Raw genomic sequence first — 18460 nt, 5'->3', positions numbered from 1 at the left:
GCAGCGTACTTTAAGATGCCTGTCCTGACCACCAGCAAGTTTGTTTTGCTTAAACTGCTTTCTGTTACAATGATGGTGTGGAACACCAATAAGCCTGCGGAGAATTTCAGTCCTGTCAAAACGTTGTTTTAAAAAACCCTTTGCTGGGGGTACCTCCTAAGATTTTCTGCCCTGGTCCAAATTGAGTACTCTCAATCTGTGGTCTAGCATGCTGTTTCTTAAGCATTAGGCTTTAAAACACATTCTTCCATGGATTGTGTTAGGGTTTTTTTTCTTTTTAAAGTAAAGCTAGCTTTTTCCAACCACACGCGTGGATAGAGTCAGGGAAAAATCTAAGGAGTGGCATGGAATTTGCACTAGATTTATGTTGTTATTGTATGCAATGATCTCTGGCTATATAAGCATTAAAAGGCAAATTTCTGTCTGTCTGTCTTTCAGTCTTGTCCTGTCTGGCTTTGAGGGAGTAGAAGGCAGGTAGTTCAGAAGTTCTCAGCACTGCTCTAAGGAGTTCTGTACATAAAAAGCAGAAACAAGGGCTTCTCCCAGTTTTTCAGATTAATGTGTTTCTCGGTTTGCTGTGCACTTCCCTTTCTTCGGTACTGCGCAGAGACCATATTCATCTCTCTCCCACCGTGTCCCATCAGAGCTGTGTCATCCAGACTTAGCCAACACACTCAAAGGAGCTTCTATGAGATTTACACTGACACCTCTTGGTGTCATTGGATTGAATGGCTCCATCAAAGCTTTATGGAATTAGTTGCAATCAAAGACTGATGTTCATGAAGTTGCAAATAGCTAAGATTAGGTATTTACCTCACCTTACTAGACTCTCTGCTTTCTTTTTTTTCTTCATAGCTTTGATTTATTTTATATCATCAAAAATCACCAAAGAATTACTAAGATTGATCATATAACACTATATATGTTCATCTAGAGATAAATTGGCTGTGGTTAGTACTTTCTTGTCATTATTCCTGTGTTTGACACTTAACAAGTGAAAGAACTGACTGCAGTCTTAAGAACTCATCAGAGTGGAACCTGGATCCTGAATCAGTGACCAAAGCTGGCTTCAGCAGGCTATCTTTTTTAGACTGTGGGGCTAAAAAGTATGAGGAAGACTAACTTTTCAGATTCACCTGAAGCTTCCAGATTTTTTGGTCTGAACAAACTTTCAGGAGAGCTATATAAGATTAAAGCTTTATGAGATAAAAACAGCAGAGACGCAAACAGGGAGTTGCATGTCTATGGAGTTTACTTTCGTTAGGGTCCTGCCTTAAAGGCTGGTAGGACTCTTCCTCTGAGCAAAGAGTAGCACAGGGAATTCCAAAGTTTCCCACAAATTTCTAGACTAGATGGAAACAGTGTGATTGCATGGTGCACACTGGGCGCAAGAGCTTTCACACCCTTTATGGTCCTAGGGAAAAACTAGGAAATTTTTGTCTAAATAAAGCAAGCTGTGCAGAAAAGTCATAAGGATCTGTTTGTTAGAAAATACATGTTCTTGATGCTTGAGGATTGCCAAGATGCAGGCAGAGATCATGACACTATTTTGGTTTTACCAGAAAACAATTAATACAGCTGAGCCTCTGATGCTAAGCATTTTTTGTGCTTAGCTTCAGATTCCTGTCGAGTTTCTAACCAACAGCACAGGCCTTAGCTTGACTATTAGACCCCATGAACTGATTGTTCAAATTGCTTCATGTAGAGCCAGGGCTGCAGAGTTGGTTCATCCAAAACACAGCTGAGACTTCTTTTTTATTATTATCATTTTCCATGTTTTCAGACATCCTAAACCATAACTAATCTGTGACTTTTCTAGCATTTACTATGGCAAAATTCTAGGTTTTGTCATGATGTTTCAAGTTATATTGACTTTCCACAACACTATATGAAATGTTTTGATTTTATAAATATTTATGGCTATAAATCAAAGTGCTGGTTATAGTGGTGTGTGGGGTTTATTTTATTTTGTTTAGGACGTCTACATTCCCCATCTCTTAGAGTTGCTATCTGTGTCAAATATGATGAGTGGTAGGATAGCTATGAAACAGCAAAGTGGGAAGACTCAACATCAGCATTTAATGTAAGACTCAGGCTGTGGTATGGAATTAAAGGCCCAGGAGAAAGAAGAAGTTAATTTCTTTTTTATTGCTGTAATAGAAGAAAACACATGTTGGGTGGTTTTTTTTTTTTCCTTGATGTTTATCTCTGAGTCCTAGTTTTGGATATTTAAAACAACTGAGGCATGAAACTTGACGAAGAAAACATCTTCAAGATAAACACGCAGTCACATATCTGTGGATATGCTAAGAATCTCTTTAATACACACACATATGAGCTGAACTACCTAGCATTTGGGTGTGCTTTGGCCTAGAATGGCATATGATCAGTTGTAGGAGAGATAATAGCTTTTTTCACTATTTGATTGGTATGGGTAAAAATGGAAATGGAATATAAAAAAGAAGTGGATTTGGGAAGATTTATCTGTGAAATTAAATGGCTTGGTAAGGTAGAATTTGTTCATAAAATCAGACTTTTATTAGTCTTTGACAGCAATAACATACAAAATCTGATCTGCTGTTTTAGGTTTGGAGTAGGGAGGATACACTTATTTCTCCTGTGCAGATAGGGTTATTTGAAGCATGAAGTCAAGTAGACTTGTAGGGAAAGAATAAAAGTGTGAAATTTGTAATCTTAGTCTTTGTAAGAATATCTTGGAAGCTCCTATAAGGAATGCAGTAGAGGAAGAGACATGAAATAGATTAAGAAAAATTTTCCTTTGAAGCCATACCATAAAAAAAGACTTCACTGATGCATAGGTAAGGATTGACCCACTAATGCATAAGTAATAATAACACAAAAATTTAAAAGTTACAGCTTGATGAGTATCTCAAGTACAGGTCCTATTACCATTGATACCATCATTTTTTATTTGAATTAAAGTATCTCTATAGATATATCAGGTTTTCTAGTAGGGATACTCTTTGCTGACTGTGGGTCTTGATGAAAGGAAATATTTAATACTTGGTATAAATGCAGAATCCAGTTGGCAGCACTGTACTTTACTGTAAAAGCAATGGTAGATTTTCCTATTTAAAGTTCAAGAGGAATGAAAAAGGCACTGAAGCGTAAATGAGATTATGTCTGCATGGCGAATAAAGTCACAGCATTGACTTTCGTTATTTTACTTTATTTTTCTACTGAGTGTTTAGCTTTGGTGAACTACCTGAGGAAATGCAATGCCAAACCAGGAGGTGAATGTGTTTCTCTGGATCTGCATGATAGTGTCTTATGCACTGGAGTTTACATGCCTTCAAGAGTTCACCTCTACAGTGTGTTTTACAGTGTTTGTAAACATGATCCTATGAGGCCAGGAAATTTTTTTTAACACATAGGATGCAATGGGAGAAAAAAAACCCAACAGTTTGGCAGGATGCCATTTCCCTTTGAAGTAAGGATCAAGAACAGTGACCTTCAAGTGTTAACCAATATGCAGTTCCAAGTTCTGAAAATGCCACTTCTCCTCTCTTTCTGTATATATTTCAGTATATATTGCTCCAAAAATCTAGCTACATCTAACTATGTTTCTTTACCCCTCTGCTCACAGAAATGTAAAAACAGCAATCATGTTCAATGATCAGAGAGTTGTGACTCTTGAAAAGTCTTTGCAAAGCCTTGACAGTATCTTAAGCAATACTCTGCTGTCTTGCTCTGCTTTATTATGTACTATATAACAAGTGTGGAGGTGTTACCTAAATATTATTTAGGTGTGCAAAGCTGTTGCTGATCATATTTTAGGGATAAGAAAGTAACAGTAACCTAAAGAACAGCATCATATGAAGGCATAGTGAGTGTATGTACTTCACATCATTTGTCAGTTCCTCAAGTTTTTGTCTGAACTGTTTTCTTTGTTTAGGGAAGAAATACCAGGATCATTTTCCTTTTGACCTTTGTAATTATGCATCTTAGTCTTGCTGTATGCAGAAGGTCAAATTTTGAGGCTTTGTAAGTATGTTGTTATGCAGATCATTTCATGTACTTTCATCTTTGCATAGTTGCACCAACTGCAGTGGTCTGTCATGTGTGGCAGTGGAATGGCAAATTGCAGTGGGGTTAATAGGTTGTTTCTTTCATTTTATTTTTAATGAAAGAGGAAAATATATTGCTGTATCTTTATATAGAGTAATAAATGATGAATTTAAATTATTACCACTTTCAGCTTTCTCATAAAAGACTAGTTGAATCTGTTTTGGCAGCTAGGATAGAAGAAAGGAAGAAGCAGCAGAAGTGTACTAAAGCATTTGTTTGTTTTACAATGACTTAGGAATTTGGCTATGAATTGTGCTGTCTAACCTGTGAAACTGGAATTTCACTCATTGTCCTTCATAAGGACAATGATAAGAGAAAGTAAAGTTGGATCCACTGTGACTTGTAAAGATCTTTCCTTGATGGCACCTGTTAGAGGTTCAGGGATGCAACTTCCAAAGTCATAAGAGGTAAAACAGGTCAGAGGTTTATAGGAGAGAGAGTGGGAAACAATCGTGAAAGGAAAAATTGTGAGATCGATTGTAGTATTTAATTTAGAATAATATTGTGGAGTGGCTAATGGTGACCTATTTCACTGAATGAAGCCTGTAATCCTGGTCACAGAATCATAGAATGGTTTGGGTTGGAAGGGACCCTAAAGATCATCTACTTCCAACTCCCTGCCATGGGCAGGGACACACCTCACCAGACCAGGTTGCTCAGAACCCTATCCAACCTGTCCTTGAACACTTCCAGGGATGGGGTATCAAAGGCAGTGAAAGTTTAAATGGAAGTCATTTGAAGAAGCTAAACTGTATTTAATGTCTGTATTTAATGGCACATAAGGTGATTTTCAGAGAGTGTGGGAAAACTAACCAATAGCTTTACAGATCCCCAGTACTTTCTTCTCTGGGTCACTTCATAACTCAAAGACTTCTTTTTCGCTGAAGTTGAGTGTTTGTGTTTCTTGGAAATTTCTATATAAATCTGCGGATGCTTGCAAAAGGCTCAGAAGTACACTTAAAGCTGCAAAATTTAGAAGGAAAAAGACTTTAGAAAGGTTAAATGAGCCCTATACAAAGTGGAATCATACCACAAGGAAGATATTTTAATGTGCTGTTATCTCATGAGTTAAATTCTATGTGCATTGTATGTGCAGACCAAATCATTGGTAGCCTAATTATGGCAAGACCATCCTTTTTTCTATTGTTCTATATTCAAAAATTAGTGATCAAATTCTTCCCAAATTAAAATGATTTAAAACTGATCTTACACTTTCAAAATTTCTTTCGATACCAAGCAGAGCAGGATATGTTTCTGTGCTCATGCTTATTTTGTTGGTGGGCCTTTTTTGTTTTGCTTTGTGGAGTTTTTTTTCTTTGATTGTTTTGGTTTTTTGTTTTTTTTATTCCTTCACAGCCTTTGATTTTTCTATTACCTCTACCTTTGGGATTTTTTTGGAAAGGGGCAGTGAGAAACTTGTGTTTCTGGGCTACAAGCTGGAACAAAGAAATCCTAAATTCATTCAAGCTGCCTTTGTCAAAACTTTGCAGAGGAAAGAGATTGGGGAGAGCCTGGAGAGGACAGAGGCTACATACAACTTTGTACACTCTGATTGCTCAGCTCTAGGGTCCTGTGAGATGGAGAGCATTTTTTGGTGCCTTGAGGTCTTGTGGAGTAAGAGCCATGGTCTTCAGAGCGGTGCCTTACTTGTAAAATCATCTCACTGTGACTAGGTTAGATGTGCATGAGTTACGATGCCGGGCATTTTATGGACTTTGCCCCTCCCTTCAGCTAAACTTATGGACGAATTTAGCTCCCTTTATTATCATTTCCTTTTATCAATCTGTGTTTGTCAGTGTTTTTCTCTCTTCAGCTTTGAGTAGCTATTTAATATCAACAGGACAAGTTTAATTGGCACTCTTTTTATTTTTATTTAAATTTATTTTAAAAAGGAGAAAAGTTAATCCTTTAGTTCTCAGTCCTTTGTCTAGTTTTTGTTTTGCTGCCCTAGTGGTTCTCAATCTGTAAATTGCACTTTCATGGGTTTTTTTAATATGCACATTACTTTAAGGGGCTATAAATACTTTCATATCAAATTTTAGTTGAAACAACTGAGAAAAACCTGTGCCCTAGAAAATGTTTGTGAGCTGCCATGACCAATGATGTATTTTATAAAGATTTGTGGGAGCTTGGGGTTTTGTTTATTTGTTTAGTGGGGGTGTTAGCCTGTAGCAGTAATCCATTTTAGAGATGAAAATAAACACAGTGATTGTTTTGAAATTTGTTTTCAGTGCCATAAAGCTTTTGTATAAATACTTCTAATACTTTTATCATCGTAACTGAAGTAACCCAGGAACAGCCTTAAGGTTAGCTGAATATATCCGATCTTTCAGCATTAGCTGAAACCCTTCCTCCCTGCTGCAGGATAAATACTTGCCTTTTGTTAAACAGGATAGATTCCCCTGCACTACTGAAAAACACACTGACTTCTTCAGCCTTGTTTAATTAGAAACCTCCTGATGAATCCTTTTTCCTAATTTAATTCTACTATTGCATTGACACAAAATTTGCATGTGTATGTGGGAGGGACAGTGAGCTTTTCTACATCATCCCTTCTCCATTGCACACAAAAACGAACACATAACCCTGAACAGTCCAGATGAATTCACAAATGTGTCTGCTGTTCTGTTTGAGCATCCGAATTGCATTTGTCTGTAGTTGGTGTTTTCCTGTTTTAATAAACATTCACATGGAAGTTTTCCTTTTCTGCCTTTTAGGAAAGATTTATCTAGCAGGTACTACCTGTTTTCATGGGCAGAATATGTGTTCTCTAACAAGACTGGGAAACGACTGCTACTATTACTTTGGTTAAAAGAAGACCACACATCTTTCCTACCTGGGAACTTACCCCTCTCCTCTGATCCATTTCTGGGCAGAGTCAAGGAGTCTGAAACTGTGGGTTAAGTTGCGAAAAGAGGTCTTTCCAAGTTTTGAGTGCCTCTCATAAGCACACACTTATTTCCATTGTGCAAGTTTTCCTTTGACCAAACTGGCTCCCCCAGGTTGGAAAGCATGCTTGCCTCTGTGCACACCAGTCGTCTCTGCAACCAGCTCACTCAGAGCCAGCTCCTCCCTCCAGCTTTTCCAAACAATTGCCATGTAGTTGCCGTCCTTCTACAGTTAATATTAGCAAAGAGCTTTCCCAATCAAAGTTTCTTCTAAGCTTTTGATCTAGAAGACAAGGAGACTTAAGGAAAGAGTTGGCCTGACAGAAGAATGATCTCGCTGGAATCTCTAAAATTTCTTTTCAGCTCCTTTCTCTGTTCAGTTCAATTATAACTCACTGGTTCCCAGTTCAATCTGTACTGTGTAAGCTCCCATCCTTACTACCACACCTTCATGTGAAGGAATAAATTCTCAAAGAACCTTTTCAAATTTATGATTTATGAGATTCACTCTATCAGATGATTATTTCATTTATGATTTTGGGCATTTTGAGGCAATTGAGTGGGGGAGAAATTTTGACATCATGGATCTGGAATCCTGGTGGGAGCTTAAAACACAATAATAATGGGGACATGTTTGTTCATATAAGCAATAGCTGTGCTGCCAACACTATAGGATGCATTGTGGTCTTATCAGAGAACCGTGATCCCACAGAGCTTCAGGAGTTATTTCCCAAGTGTGATTGCTGTAGGACTAACAGGTAGATGTTTCCCTTCACAGGAGATAATAGCAGAGCTAATCTTGAGCTACTTGCTGGTAAGCAGAAGGGATTATATGAATGCTCCCTGGTCAACTCTTTCTTTTCTTTTTTTCTGTATACCAGTATATATGTGGAAGTTGAGAAGTGTCTCTGTAAGTAAGGTGACCTTAGGAATGGTTGGAAGTGTCTACCTTGTAGATGCTTGTCAGAATATTGGAAAAATTCCAGGTGCTGCCATTTTCCTGATTAGTCTGTAACTAACTCCATATAAATGCAACAAATTTTGCATTGACCCTTTGCATTGCACTCAGTGAGTTCATGATCTCACATTGTAAATATTCATTATTCTTATAACATGGCAATTAATTCTAAATGGAAAAAAATCCACTGAGCATCCCTTCAGAATTAGAGGAAAGAAAACTACCTTTCAGGAAAATGCAAGGAATATGAGTGTCTTACAAACTTCATGACTGTTTGTATGGTTTCGTTTTTGCACGGAGCATAACCTAATGGTATACAGCATTAAATCAAATGGAGAACTCGCAAATGCAAAAGAAGCCCAAAGAGAGAATATTTTCTAAATCTTCCGTGAGTCTCTTGGTTTGGGGAGGAAAAAGCATAGATGAGAGGGAGAGGAGGCAAGACAATGTAGCCTTTTTTGTCATGTTTAATATAGTTTTCTTTTTTTCCTTATGTGGTTTGTAGGTTATGGAGCCTTTATGCATGACTTACAATTCTCTTTTGCCAGAATTACTACCGAACCGAAGCCTGCTTTTACCATACTAATAACTCTACTGAAATAATTCATGTACTGGCATCCAATAACTTAAATGTTGCTATTTGCAAATAGTCCTGAACTGATTTAGTCTCTCTGTTATTTCTAACTCAGTGGTTCACCCTGTTTTCCAGTTGAGCTATTGGTTGCTTAACAGGAATGTTTTATTTGTGTTAATTTAGAAAGAGTGATGTCGAATGCCAGCTGTCTCATGCCAGCACAGTGTGTACTGTCCTTTAAGCCAGAAAGGCACAACTTAATGACTAATGTGTTGAACATTGGTATTGTCATGAATGTTTTCCATTAATGCCTCTGCAGGTAGGGCAGCAGCAAATAGAAGACCAAGCTCAAGAAAAAACAATGACATCTTTGAATATCAAAAATTAATATTAAAAATATAGATGGGGAGAGGATAACATTTTTATATTGGTAGCTACCCTTGCGCCAGCGCATACTTAGCAGTAAGTTTTAGGTGGCTTTCAATTTAACATAGAGGAGCCAAAACTCCCTCCTCCTCAGTGTTTTCCTTCCATTTCTAACTTCATTACATTTCTTTTTCTGGGGACTCATGTTGTTTTCTCTTCCGCCTTCTGTCTTTCCATCCCACTGCATGCCTCTTTCCTTGGTCTGACCTCAGAGAGGACGAGTATGAAGAGGAGGAAGAAGAACAGCCAGTCACAGAGCCCAACACTGAGGATGAGGGGGAGGAAGAGGCCAATAGGCAGGTCAAAGCCAGGTACCAGGATTCAGCTTTGTCCCTCCACCTTTTCTTCAGGCTCTGGCATGAACTCACCAGCACAGTGTGCAGCAGCATCTAGTTTTTCATTCACATTCCTAGATCACCTGTTAAAGCCACTGCCCAAAGAAATGTTTCTGCATTTAAAACCCTTGGGGAGGGCTGTGGGCATGGCAGTGTTAACGGAAACGTGTTTAGTTATGTAGGTTCAATACACTGTCTGCACTCACTCCCTTTATGTAATGCTCACAAATCTTAAAGGGTTTACTGGAAAGCATAGCTTCTAAGCATGGCTTAGGTTTATCTTTTTAGTTAAGGCAATGGTGAAACTTTGCAATGCTTTGCTGAAGATGTTGCTTGGTTTCTTAGGTTTTCATTCCTGTCTTTATAATGCCACCTTGTTAGAAATATCTGTTGCTATGCAGTAGCATATGCATTTTTGAGTGCTGCCTATGATTTCTATCAATTTTGTTCATGGTTTAATAGCAAAGAACTATGAGGCTAAACTGATATATATGTGTATATATATATAATTTCATAAACACTTACCCATCTCTGTAAATATAGATATAAACAAATCACCTATCAATATTCTCATGTAAAAGTTTCCACTTAGATGTGAGATAAATATGTATTTGGCATTTAGCAACTTGATTCTAATAATCTGGAAGCAAGAAAATACATTCTTTGTTCCAGACAGACATTTGATTTAGGTTAAATTATTTGGCTTTGCAACTCAGCAAATGAGATTGGATATTTTTTTTAAATAAACCACATTTATGCAGACACTGTACAGCACGGAAGGAAGAAAGGAAACTGTTTAATGTGTGAATTCCAAAGAAAATACTGTACTGTTGTTATTAATATCTTCCAGTTTGCAAATCTTGCCAATGGCTGCCTGAAATTTCAAAATTAAGTGATAATTTCCTCAAATCTGATTCTTAAAAGTCAAAGTAAAGGCACAAGTTGTTAGTAAATTGCATGCATATACTAAAGTACTATTAAAAAACGTGAGGAAGAGCCACGCAGAGATCATAATGTGTTTTCAGGTCATTGGTCTTTTAAAATAATAGTCACTTTGAGATAACTGGATGATATTCCTATGACTTTTCTGAGTACTTCCTTTCACTGTCACTGTAGCATTACAAAAATGATCTGTACCTTGGCCATTCTTGTCAGGTGCTGTAAGGACAGGTAGGACTAACCTGGTTTCAGTGTCTCCTGTCAAGCACAGCAGGTGCAACAGATGAAGGTTTCCAGATTGCCCACTGTGCTTCCGTTGTGAGAACAATTAGCTGGTATATATCTGATGATTCGCTTCTTAATATCCCAACATATATGTTTTGTGTTTTTGTTGCATATACTGTGCCAAACCCACAGTCCTCAATTAAGGGCCATGCCTTCCATGCCTGTCAGTGGAGCACAGAGGTGGTCTCAGTAGAATGAAATCAGCCACTTGCCAAGTGATTCAGCCCAAAGCACATGCACAGTGTTTTTGCTGGAGTTACTAGCGAAAACAGATATCCTGGAGTGCAGATCCCATGGTTTTTCACCTACCGTGTGCCTTCTGTCACTCACCAACATCTGTCTTCAGTAGAGCAAAGCAGATGTGTTTTCTGTTTCCCTTGATGCAACTCTGCAAGTCTCTATCTAATACCAGCATGGGATACTGACACTCAGAGAAATCAGAAATTAGTGCCTTCATACCTAGACAAATGGTCTGGTAAGGCGTTGCTTTCAGGATCATTCTAAACTTGAATTTTGACAGAACAGTTGTGATTTGAGTACCTTTTTATTTTCATCTTTGACGGATGAACGTTTCTAGTAAAAATATCATATCCCCAGGGAGGATGATACTCGGATATCTGAAGATGCTTCAAGAAACAGTCATACAGTCATGCATCTTGAAGCATCTGTACTCTGTGGACCATGTTATCCAGTGTATTGAGTCTGCTTGTACTGGCTCTGATGATGCTTACAACCTAACTTGAAATTCATGAAAATTGTTCAGAAAATACTTGTGAAAAGATTCATGAAAATTAGTTCTGAAGCCTGTAGGTTAAATACTCTCCTTTCCTTTAAACTGAGTTGCTTCCTTTCCCCAGTATTTCCAACCCCAAGAAGAATCCCACTGGGATACAAAGATGAGAGTTATCTTACTTTATTTAAAAAGAGGTGATGATTTTCTAAATTTTGAAAGCTTTTGATTGTCTGACACTCCTTTACTTGTTTTTTTCCCCTCCAAGTGTTACTATCTATTGATCTCTCTTTTCCCTGTTTCTCTCCTTTTCTTCCCTTTCTCATGATTTTTTCCTCCTGCAGTGAGGTTCAAGGTGTGCGTGAGGCTGTGAATGGAAACTTTTCACAGTGTTCTTCAGCTGTCTCCAGTACCATTTCTCCAGCTGAGAGGTCTCTTTCCTGCTCCAGAGCAAAGAGCTCTTCTAGCAGCTCCGCTTCTGTACCTGACTCATCTGTCTGTCATCATAATTCTGTCCTTTCATCATCATCTTCACCTGCGACAGCATTACTGAGCTCTCCCCAAAATTCCTCAGCATCCATTACTCCAAAGGCATCTCCAACGGTGGAGAAATTACCTTATGTACCACATACTCCTTTTCACCTCTTCTCATATGACTTTGAAGAGTCTCCAGCATCTGTGAAAGAGAAGGAAGCAGAAATGATGAGGGAAAACAGGTAGTTTCTATACAGCTGACATTAATTTTTAGCTAATGAATAACACCTTTCAAGAATTTTATAGCGGTAATAGTGCACTCTATGTGTTGTATTATTTCCAGAACATACTGTATTAGTTTTAGTCCTGTAAACCTGTATTTTGATTTGATTGATATTCTCTTGTTGCCTTTGTTGCCTTCATTTCATCTTACTCTTCTTCGAGGTCTATGGTTAATAAGTATCCTGGTTTCCTCAATAGAGCAGTGGAAAAATTTGGGAGATCACAGAAAGGAGTCCCATTTTACTCTCATTTACAACAATGTAATTTGAAGACATGATTTTATGAAAATTAATGGAGGTCTTTTGCTATAAAACCAAGAGAGGTCAGATCAGCACTTGAAATTCAGGGGTGAAATTCTAGCTTCAAAGGCTGAACTGCCAAATCCAAAATTTGTTGTTAGATTACAGTCCATGTCCATGTCATGGGCAATTTCAACTCATGTTTGTAGTAAGAGATCTATAAAGATAATATAGCACTCAGAATAGACAGTTTTATCCTCACAACATCTGCTCAGTTCAGTTGTTCCTCTTACATTTCTCTTAATTTTTAATTTCCCCATCCCACCCATGTAAAATTAAAAAAAAATTGCTTTGTCTCAGTCTGTTTTCAAGTAAAACAAATTGACAGTAAGTAGCATTAAAAACAATGATAGAGAATCACCTTGAAAAGAGGTTGACGATTTTTTGCTGTCTCTCCCAATTGTCAGTGTTCTTTGAATTAGGTGCTGAAAACGTACACGTATATTGTATGTATATTTATTTCTTCCTCTCTCCAGCAGTCCTTCTGAATTTCTGCATGTGACCAAATATTTTGATTCCTTTGATCCTTTTAATTTTTGATCTTTCTCTTCTAATAGGTGGGTGTGTTTTGTCACTTTTTCACATTGCTGAAAAGCCTGTAAATCCAAGTAGCAGTTGACAAGGGACTTAGTTCACGTATTTTTTCTTACCTGCAAATTGAAAACTGGAATTCCTCTACATTTACATTTTTCTGCATAGAAGCAATTTTCCCCTAGACCTCTCACACTCATTTACTGCTCTCCCATTGCTGCTCCTATACTTTAGAGAGTAGAATCCTTTTTATTTCCTGTACCTACAATATTTAATATTTATGCAGTGATTTTTTTTTCTCTGACCATCCTTTGCACTTCTAATTATACACAGGATCGAGGGTGCTGTATGTGTGGGAATTCTGCTGGGTTTATTTGGAGGAAAGGGAAGGCAAAGTTTGCAAAATTTGGGCAGTAATATGTCCATAAAAGAGGTAAAGGTCTGGGGTTTCTTGAGAATGAAGGCTCCTGGGATAAGGGAAAATGGAAGTAATAGCCAGTACCACAGGAAGGTTAGAAAGATAAACTTTGTGTACAGGATGCATACTTACCCTGAACAATACTCTCAGGCACATAGTGTGACTTGTGGGAGTGGTTCTGTACAGGGCCAGGAGTTGGACTTGATGATCCTTCTGGGTCCCTTCCTATTCGGCATATTCTGTGAATCTATGGTGTTCTGGTTTTACCATGTTACTCTTCCAGCATCTCAGTCTCCGTCTGATGGGATGTTGTGTCCAGACCAGTCCCTCTGAATTTTATTTTTTTAGTAGAGGTAGGTCTGAGTCCATAGGAGGTGTGTTTCCTCCATTTTCAAGAGAGTTAGCTTTGGACTAATTGAAATTCCTTGGTCTGAAAAAGGGTTCTGCACTATGTCAGCTTTTTCATGGGGTAGAGGAGAAGAAAAGCATATGTAATGGTTGACAAGAAGGTCTCCTTTCAGTTGATCAAAATGGAAATGGAGGTTTCTGTTAGTGTCAGGAAAATACCAAGTGAGCTCTGCATTCTTGTTAGGGCAGTGGAGTTTTCTCATCGCTCATTCAGTACAGGTACAGGCAGAACATTTTCTGGGCTGAGTTAGAGAAAAGACCCAAACTAGGACTGTGCTACCAGGGAAGCTCCACACTGTCCAGTTACACATCCCTCCAGCGGGCCACTGTCTCCAGTTTCTAGTGAGTTTTCTTATAGGGGAAGAAGGCCTGGATGGCGATTATTTCCTGCAAAATTCCTTGTGTAGCTCAGATACATGCATGTTAGAATTTTTTTCTAAAATTATTCCCCTGTTGCTGGGCAGTCAGCATGGTGTCTCAAAAATAGATGCTGGTGGTGGGGTGTTTTCTAAAACATAAACCTGGAATTGTTGTCCAAGAGGGCACGTTCCATAAAGCACAATCCCTTCCATTATAAAAGCACCTAACTGAAATCTCTTCTGATTTTAACCTGGGCCTTGGCAGGCAGCAGTGCTGTTGAACCCTAAGGAATCAAGCTTGAAACTTTGAATGAAGTTTTGCATGGCTAGATGAGTGTGCTAAATGGAGCTGAAGGAAACCAACCAGCCTTTTCAAATAAAATTGCCAAGTGAAATTACTGAGTGCTGATGTGTGGGAGGGAAGAAGCAACAGAGAAAGGATATGGTGAAGGAGGTTATATTATATCTTTTGAATTATAATAATGAAAATTATGTTTCCCCATTTCCTGAAATTAATTTTGTCATTTGGATGAGTTGGCCTTGCAGAGTACTGACCTACAGAGCATCATATGCTTTCCATGTGGTAAAATGGCATCGTCTGTGAACAAGAATATTAACATTCTGCCAAATCAGGAATCTCTCCTTGACATGCTGGTTAAGTACAATGGTTAAAAGACACAGCAAAGCAACACAACTGCCTTTTCTATTCAGTACAGGAGCCAGGATGAAAACATTGATAGAAGGGACTCTGGGGAGGTGACTGTTCCAGGAGTCCTGGAAACAATTTCTCTTTGATCAGCAAGCTCGCATTGAAGTCTAACGAGTTTATGGTTTGTTTTTTTTTAATAGAGGGAAGGACTGATAGAAATTTCTAAAGCCGTGCTTCCGGAGACATGTCTTTTTAACCATGGTGATGATTTTTTACAGACATTGTAAGAAATGGCACATAAGCTATTACTTATGTTGGGGGAGGGGAAAGAAAATGCTACCGGCTTTAATTGAAAAGAATGTGGTTGCTTTCCATTTAAAATACAAGCATTTGCAAATCATGGATGTCCATGCTCTGATCATGTCTTGGGAATGCTGCTTTTTTCCCTAATTTCACTGGAAACGAATACTGCTGACTTGGACTGGTTTGATCCCTTTTCTAATGGCTGGATATCAGCTCCCAAAACAACTAATAATTTTCAGTAACTGAGCAGTAATTCAAGTATTCCTACTATGAGTTGTCACTTGGGAGGACCATTCTAACCTCTCATTATTTTCCTTACATATAGTTCACTGTTTGCATCACGAATGTTCATGACATGGTTGGTATTAAAAGTACATGATAGGTTGCATATTTGGAAGCTGGAAATAGAGCAACATTTCCAGAAGGTGAATGTTTGAGAAGTTCTTGGGTATGGGATCACTAGCACCCCGTAAACAAGAGGATTTACTGTTGCATGCCTGCTTGCTGACAGATTCTTTCTGTCTCTCCCTTTCTCCTACTTTTCTTCCCATTTCTTCAGATACAATAGCTATGGCAGCAGCTCTTACTCTTCTCCACGACCCTATGCTGGTGTGAGTGCTCCTACAACCCCCACTACTCGTTATGGGACAACTCTGTCACCACCTCAAGAGACCAAATCTGACAGGTTTGTAAATTAATCAATGTTTTGACAACAGTTCCTTTGTAGACAGGATGAAGGAGATAAATGTAATCTGTTCTGAGTGAGTACTAGAAATATCTTCTAGCCAGATTTTTTCTAATGTTGGAAAGAAAATGGACAAAAATCTGAATGTGTTCATTTCCCACTCATTCTCAAGCCTTTCTGTCTGACTTGGTGTTAAAGCCTGAGTGTATTTCCATCCTACTTCTACTTCTTCCACTTAAATGCATAAAGCAGAGTTGCTTCACACATATGCTGTTCTAAGTATTGAGAAGAATTAGAGCTATTTTCTTTCCATTTTTAAAAATAAATTCAGATCTATTTTCACTTCTATCATCTTAAATCAACAACAAAATCTTGGAAACATGCTTAACTCAGAATTTCCTAGGCCATAATTTTGTCCTTTCTTGAAAATACGTGATATATCTCGTTGTATTTCATCAAGGGCAAAACATATCTTGCTGTAGGTAAAGCAAACTCATAATAACCTACCAGTTATCAGCTCACTTTTAAAAACATGAAAAAGAGAAAAAACAAAACAAACCAGCAACGAAAAAGCAGTATTTTGAACAATCAAAATACTCTTTTGAATTATGTTAGATACTAGAAGAAGAAAGAAGATAAGAAAATGTTATGGATACATGAAAGAAATTCTTGGCAAGAGGTTTGGACCACCAGAAATTTACTGTCTGTTACAACCTGAAAGTAAATGACAGCTTCAAAGGATGTCATACTGAGTTTAAGAAGGAAAGGTATAAGTTTTAAATTATGTCAATAATTTAATATAATAGTTTCATAAAACTATCCCCAAAACATGGGATTTGGATTGTTTGTTTCCAAACTGGCCTCTAATTCATAAAAATTGCATCTCCCACCCTGTTTTTTCAACTGAAGGTCAGGATCCTTTGCTTATATTCCAGCTAATTTTTGTTAATCTTTTTTTAGAATTTTTCTGTTTGTATATAAGTGTTTGTGTGTGTGCGTGTGTATAGATGTTTGAACCTTCCTAATGCCTCACATCCTTTCCAGGCTACTATTCAGAATGGTTCAAGTTAGGTTTTTCCAGCATACATGTATTTCTAGCCATGAGGTATTGATTTAATCCTTTTTTTCAAGTGAGTAATTACATTAAGTTTGTCTTTGGAGAAAGACGAGTTTTTCATTTGCTCATCTTCCTAGAGTACCTTGCCTCAACTTGTCTTTCCTGGTCTCAATTAAATTATTGCTGAGTGAAACCATAATAAAAAACTCTACACTGGCATTTTCACCCCCTTTTTACCTCAGCAAAATAGATGCTAGATAAGCAAGAGTTAAAAGTATCCCACTGCTTTGGAAGTTTTAGATTTCCAAGTCCCTGCTGTTGTAAGGTTCTGACTGCTGTTGTGGCAAAGAAAGCCCAAAGTGGTCAAACGCTGAGATGGCTAAAGATGGTTGGGCCTGTCCTGCAAGAGGTTGATGGCGCTGGCCCTGCTCCAGCAGAGAGAGCCAGCTTTCATTGCATCCTGTGTGTAAGTGCATTGCTGGTATGGAGCCAAAATGCCTTGGCCCCACAGGATGAAGCTGTAAAATTCACAGATTCATGGAGAGTCAGGCCAGAGGGGAGCTCTGCAATCATCTGTTGTGACCTGTAATGGGTCTCACAGAAGCTAAATAAAAGACCCCTGTTACCTTCCTGTGTTTTCAAGTGGCAGCATGACTTCTCCTGGAAAACATGCCAGTATTTATCATCACTTCTAGGAAAATATTTTATATTTTCTGGACAGTTTTTCTAACAGCATCTTCTGGCCATCATGCTTTGTCCATCTCTTTATTGTGAAACTGGGAAGTGCTCTGCTTTCAGCTATCAGATCTCTCTTACATATTCTAAGTGTCCGTACACGGTGCTCGGAGTCACATCTCTATCTTTCCCACAGGTTATGTTTACCACTTTCCATCTCACATGACAAAAATCTCTGTACTCTTGTTTAAATTCGCAGCCTGCTGTTCATGGTAGTTCATGGACTCACCAGGATTTCTGCATTTGAGGGATGTTACAGCCTGATGCTTCCTGTATATGAGTCTCTGAGAAGTCTGAAAAATATGTGTACACAAAAACTGCATGTTGCCTGCAGAATAGATGCAGTAACTTTTTGAAAGATTATTAAATTTACAGTTTCAGATGCTGTTTTGCATTGTCTTGTTCTTTTTGCATGTGATACCATTGCAGATCTATAGTTCGGTAAGCTCTAATTAAGTGATTGCTTTGAAGAAGAGCAGAAGCCTGCTTTTATTTCATTGTCCTGAAATGAAATGTTCTGCATTGCAGGAATGCCCATGGAGAGATCGATGGATAGAATTTGCTTATTGGAGAGTAAGCTGTGTAGTGCATGATGCAATGCTTGGCACTAATTAGTAAATGGAAAGTATTGTGGAAGTTTTCACAGTCTTCTGTGAATGGTGTTTGTCTTAGAGATTATGTAAACATTATTTCCTGCCTCCTGATGGTAAAAATTTATATGGATTCAAACACAAAAAAAAGAGTTAAAAGATGGGGCGGGCAGAAAAAAGCCCTTGATAAGAAGCAGATGCATATCTATGGTTAGCTCCAAGGTGAGTTTTCTGCTTTCAGCTTATGACTACAGTTATCCAAAACCTTCACAGAAAGATTCCTGTCTTTTATCATGCAGGGAAGAGCTTCAGATGAAGTTCCTGGTACCGTTTATCTGACCTTCGAGAATGAGGAGGAAGGAAGAAGCAGAATCCAGAGCAGTGCCCAGCAAAATGATTCATGTTGCCCTGACAGGCCTTTCAAACCCTTGGCTGCATTTTGCTTA

General features: G+C 38.2%; 1 protein-coding gene across 8 annotated transcripts in view; it reads left to right on the top strand.

Annotated features, from left to right (window-relative positions):
- Positions 1 to 18460, top strand: part of FHOD3 (formin homology 2 domain containing 3) — a 389282-nt gene that overhangs the window by 279393 nt on the left and 91429 nt on the right. For 5 of the 8 annotated variants that reach the window (XM_032689346.1, XM_032689362.1, XM_032689338.1 and 2 more), the window contains 3 exons: positions 9148 to 9246; positions 11569 to 11940; positions 15507 to 15632. In XM_032689346.1, coding sequence (XP_032545237.1) covers positions 9148 to 9246; positions 11569 to 11940; positions 15507 to 15632 — 597 coding nt within the window. The remainder of the gene's footprint in view (positions 1 to 9147; positions 9247 to 11568; positions 11941 to 15506; positions 15633 to 18460) is intronic. The other 3 variants (XM_032689383.1, XM_032689376.1, XM_032689370.1) reach the window with 1 other exon arrangement.

The sequence above is a fragment of the Chiroxiphia lanceolata genome, chromosome 1 (genome assembly GCF_009829145.1).
Source record: "Chiroxiphia lanceolata isolate bChiLan1 chromosome 1, bChiLan1.pri, whole genome shotgun sequence".
NCBI classification, from domain to species: domain Eukaryota; kingdom Metazoa; phylum Chordata; class Aves; order Passeriformes; family Pipridae; genus Chiroxiphia; species Chiroxiphia lanceolata.
Note: the sequence above shows the minus strand (reverse complement) of the source record. Positions and strands in the feature narration are given on the sequence as shown.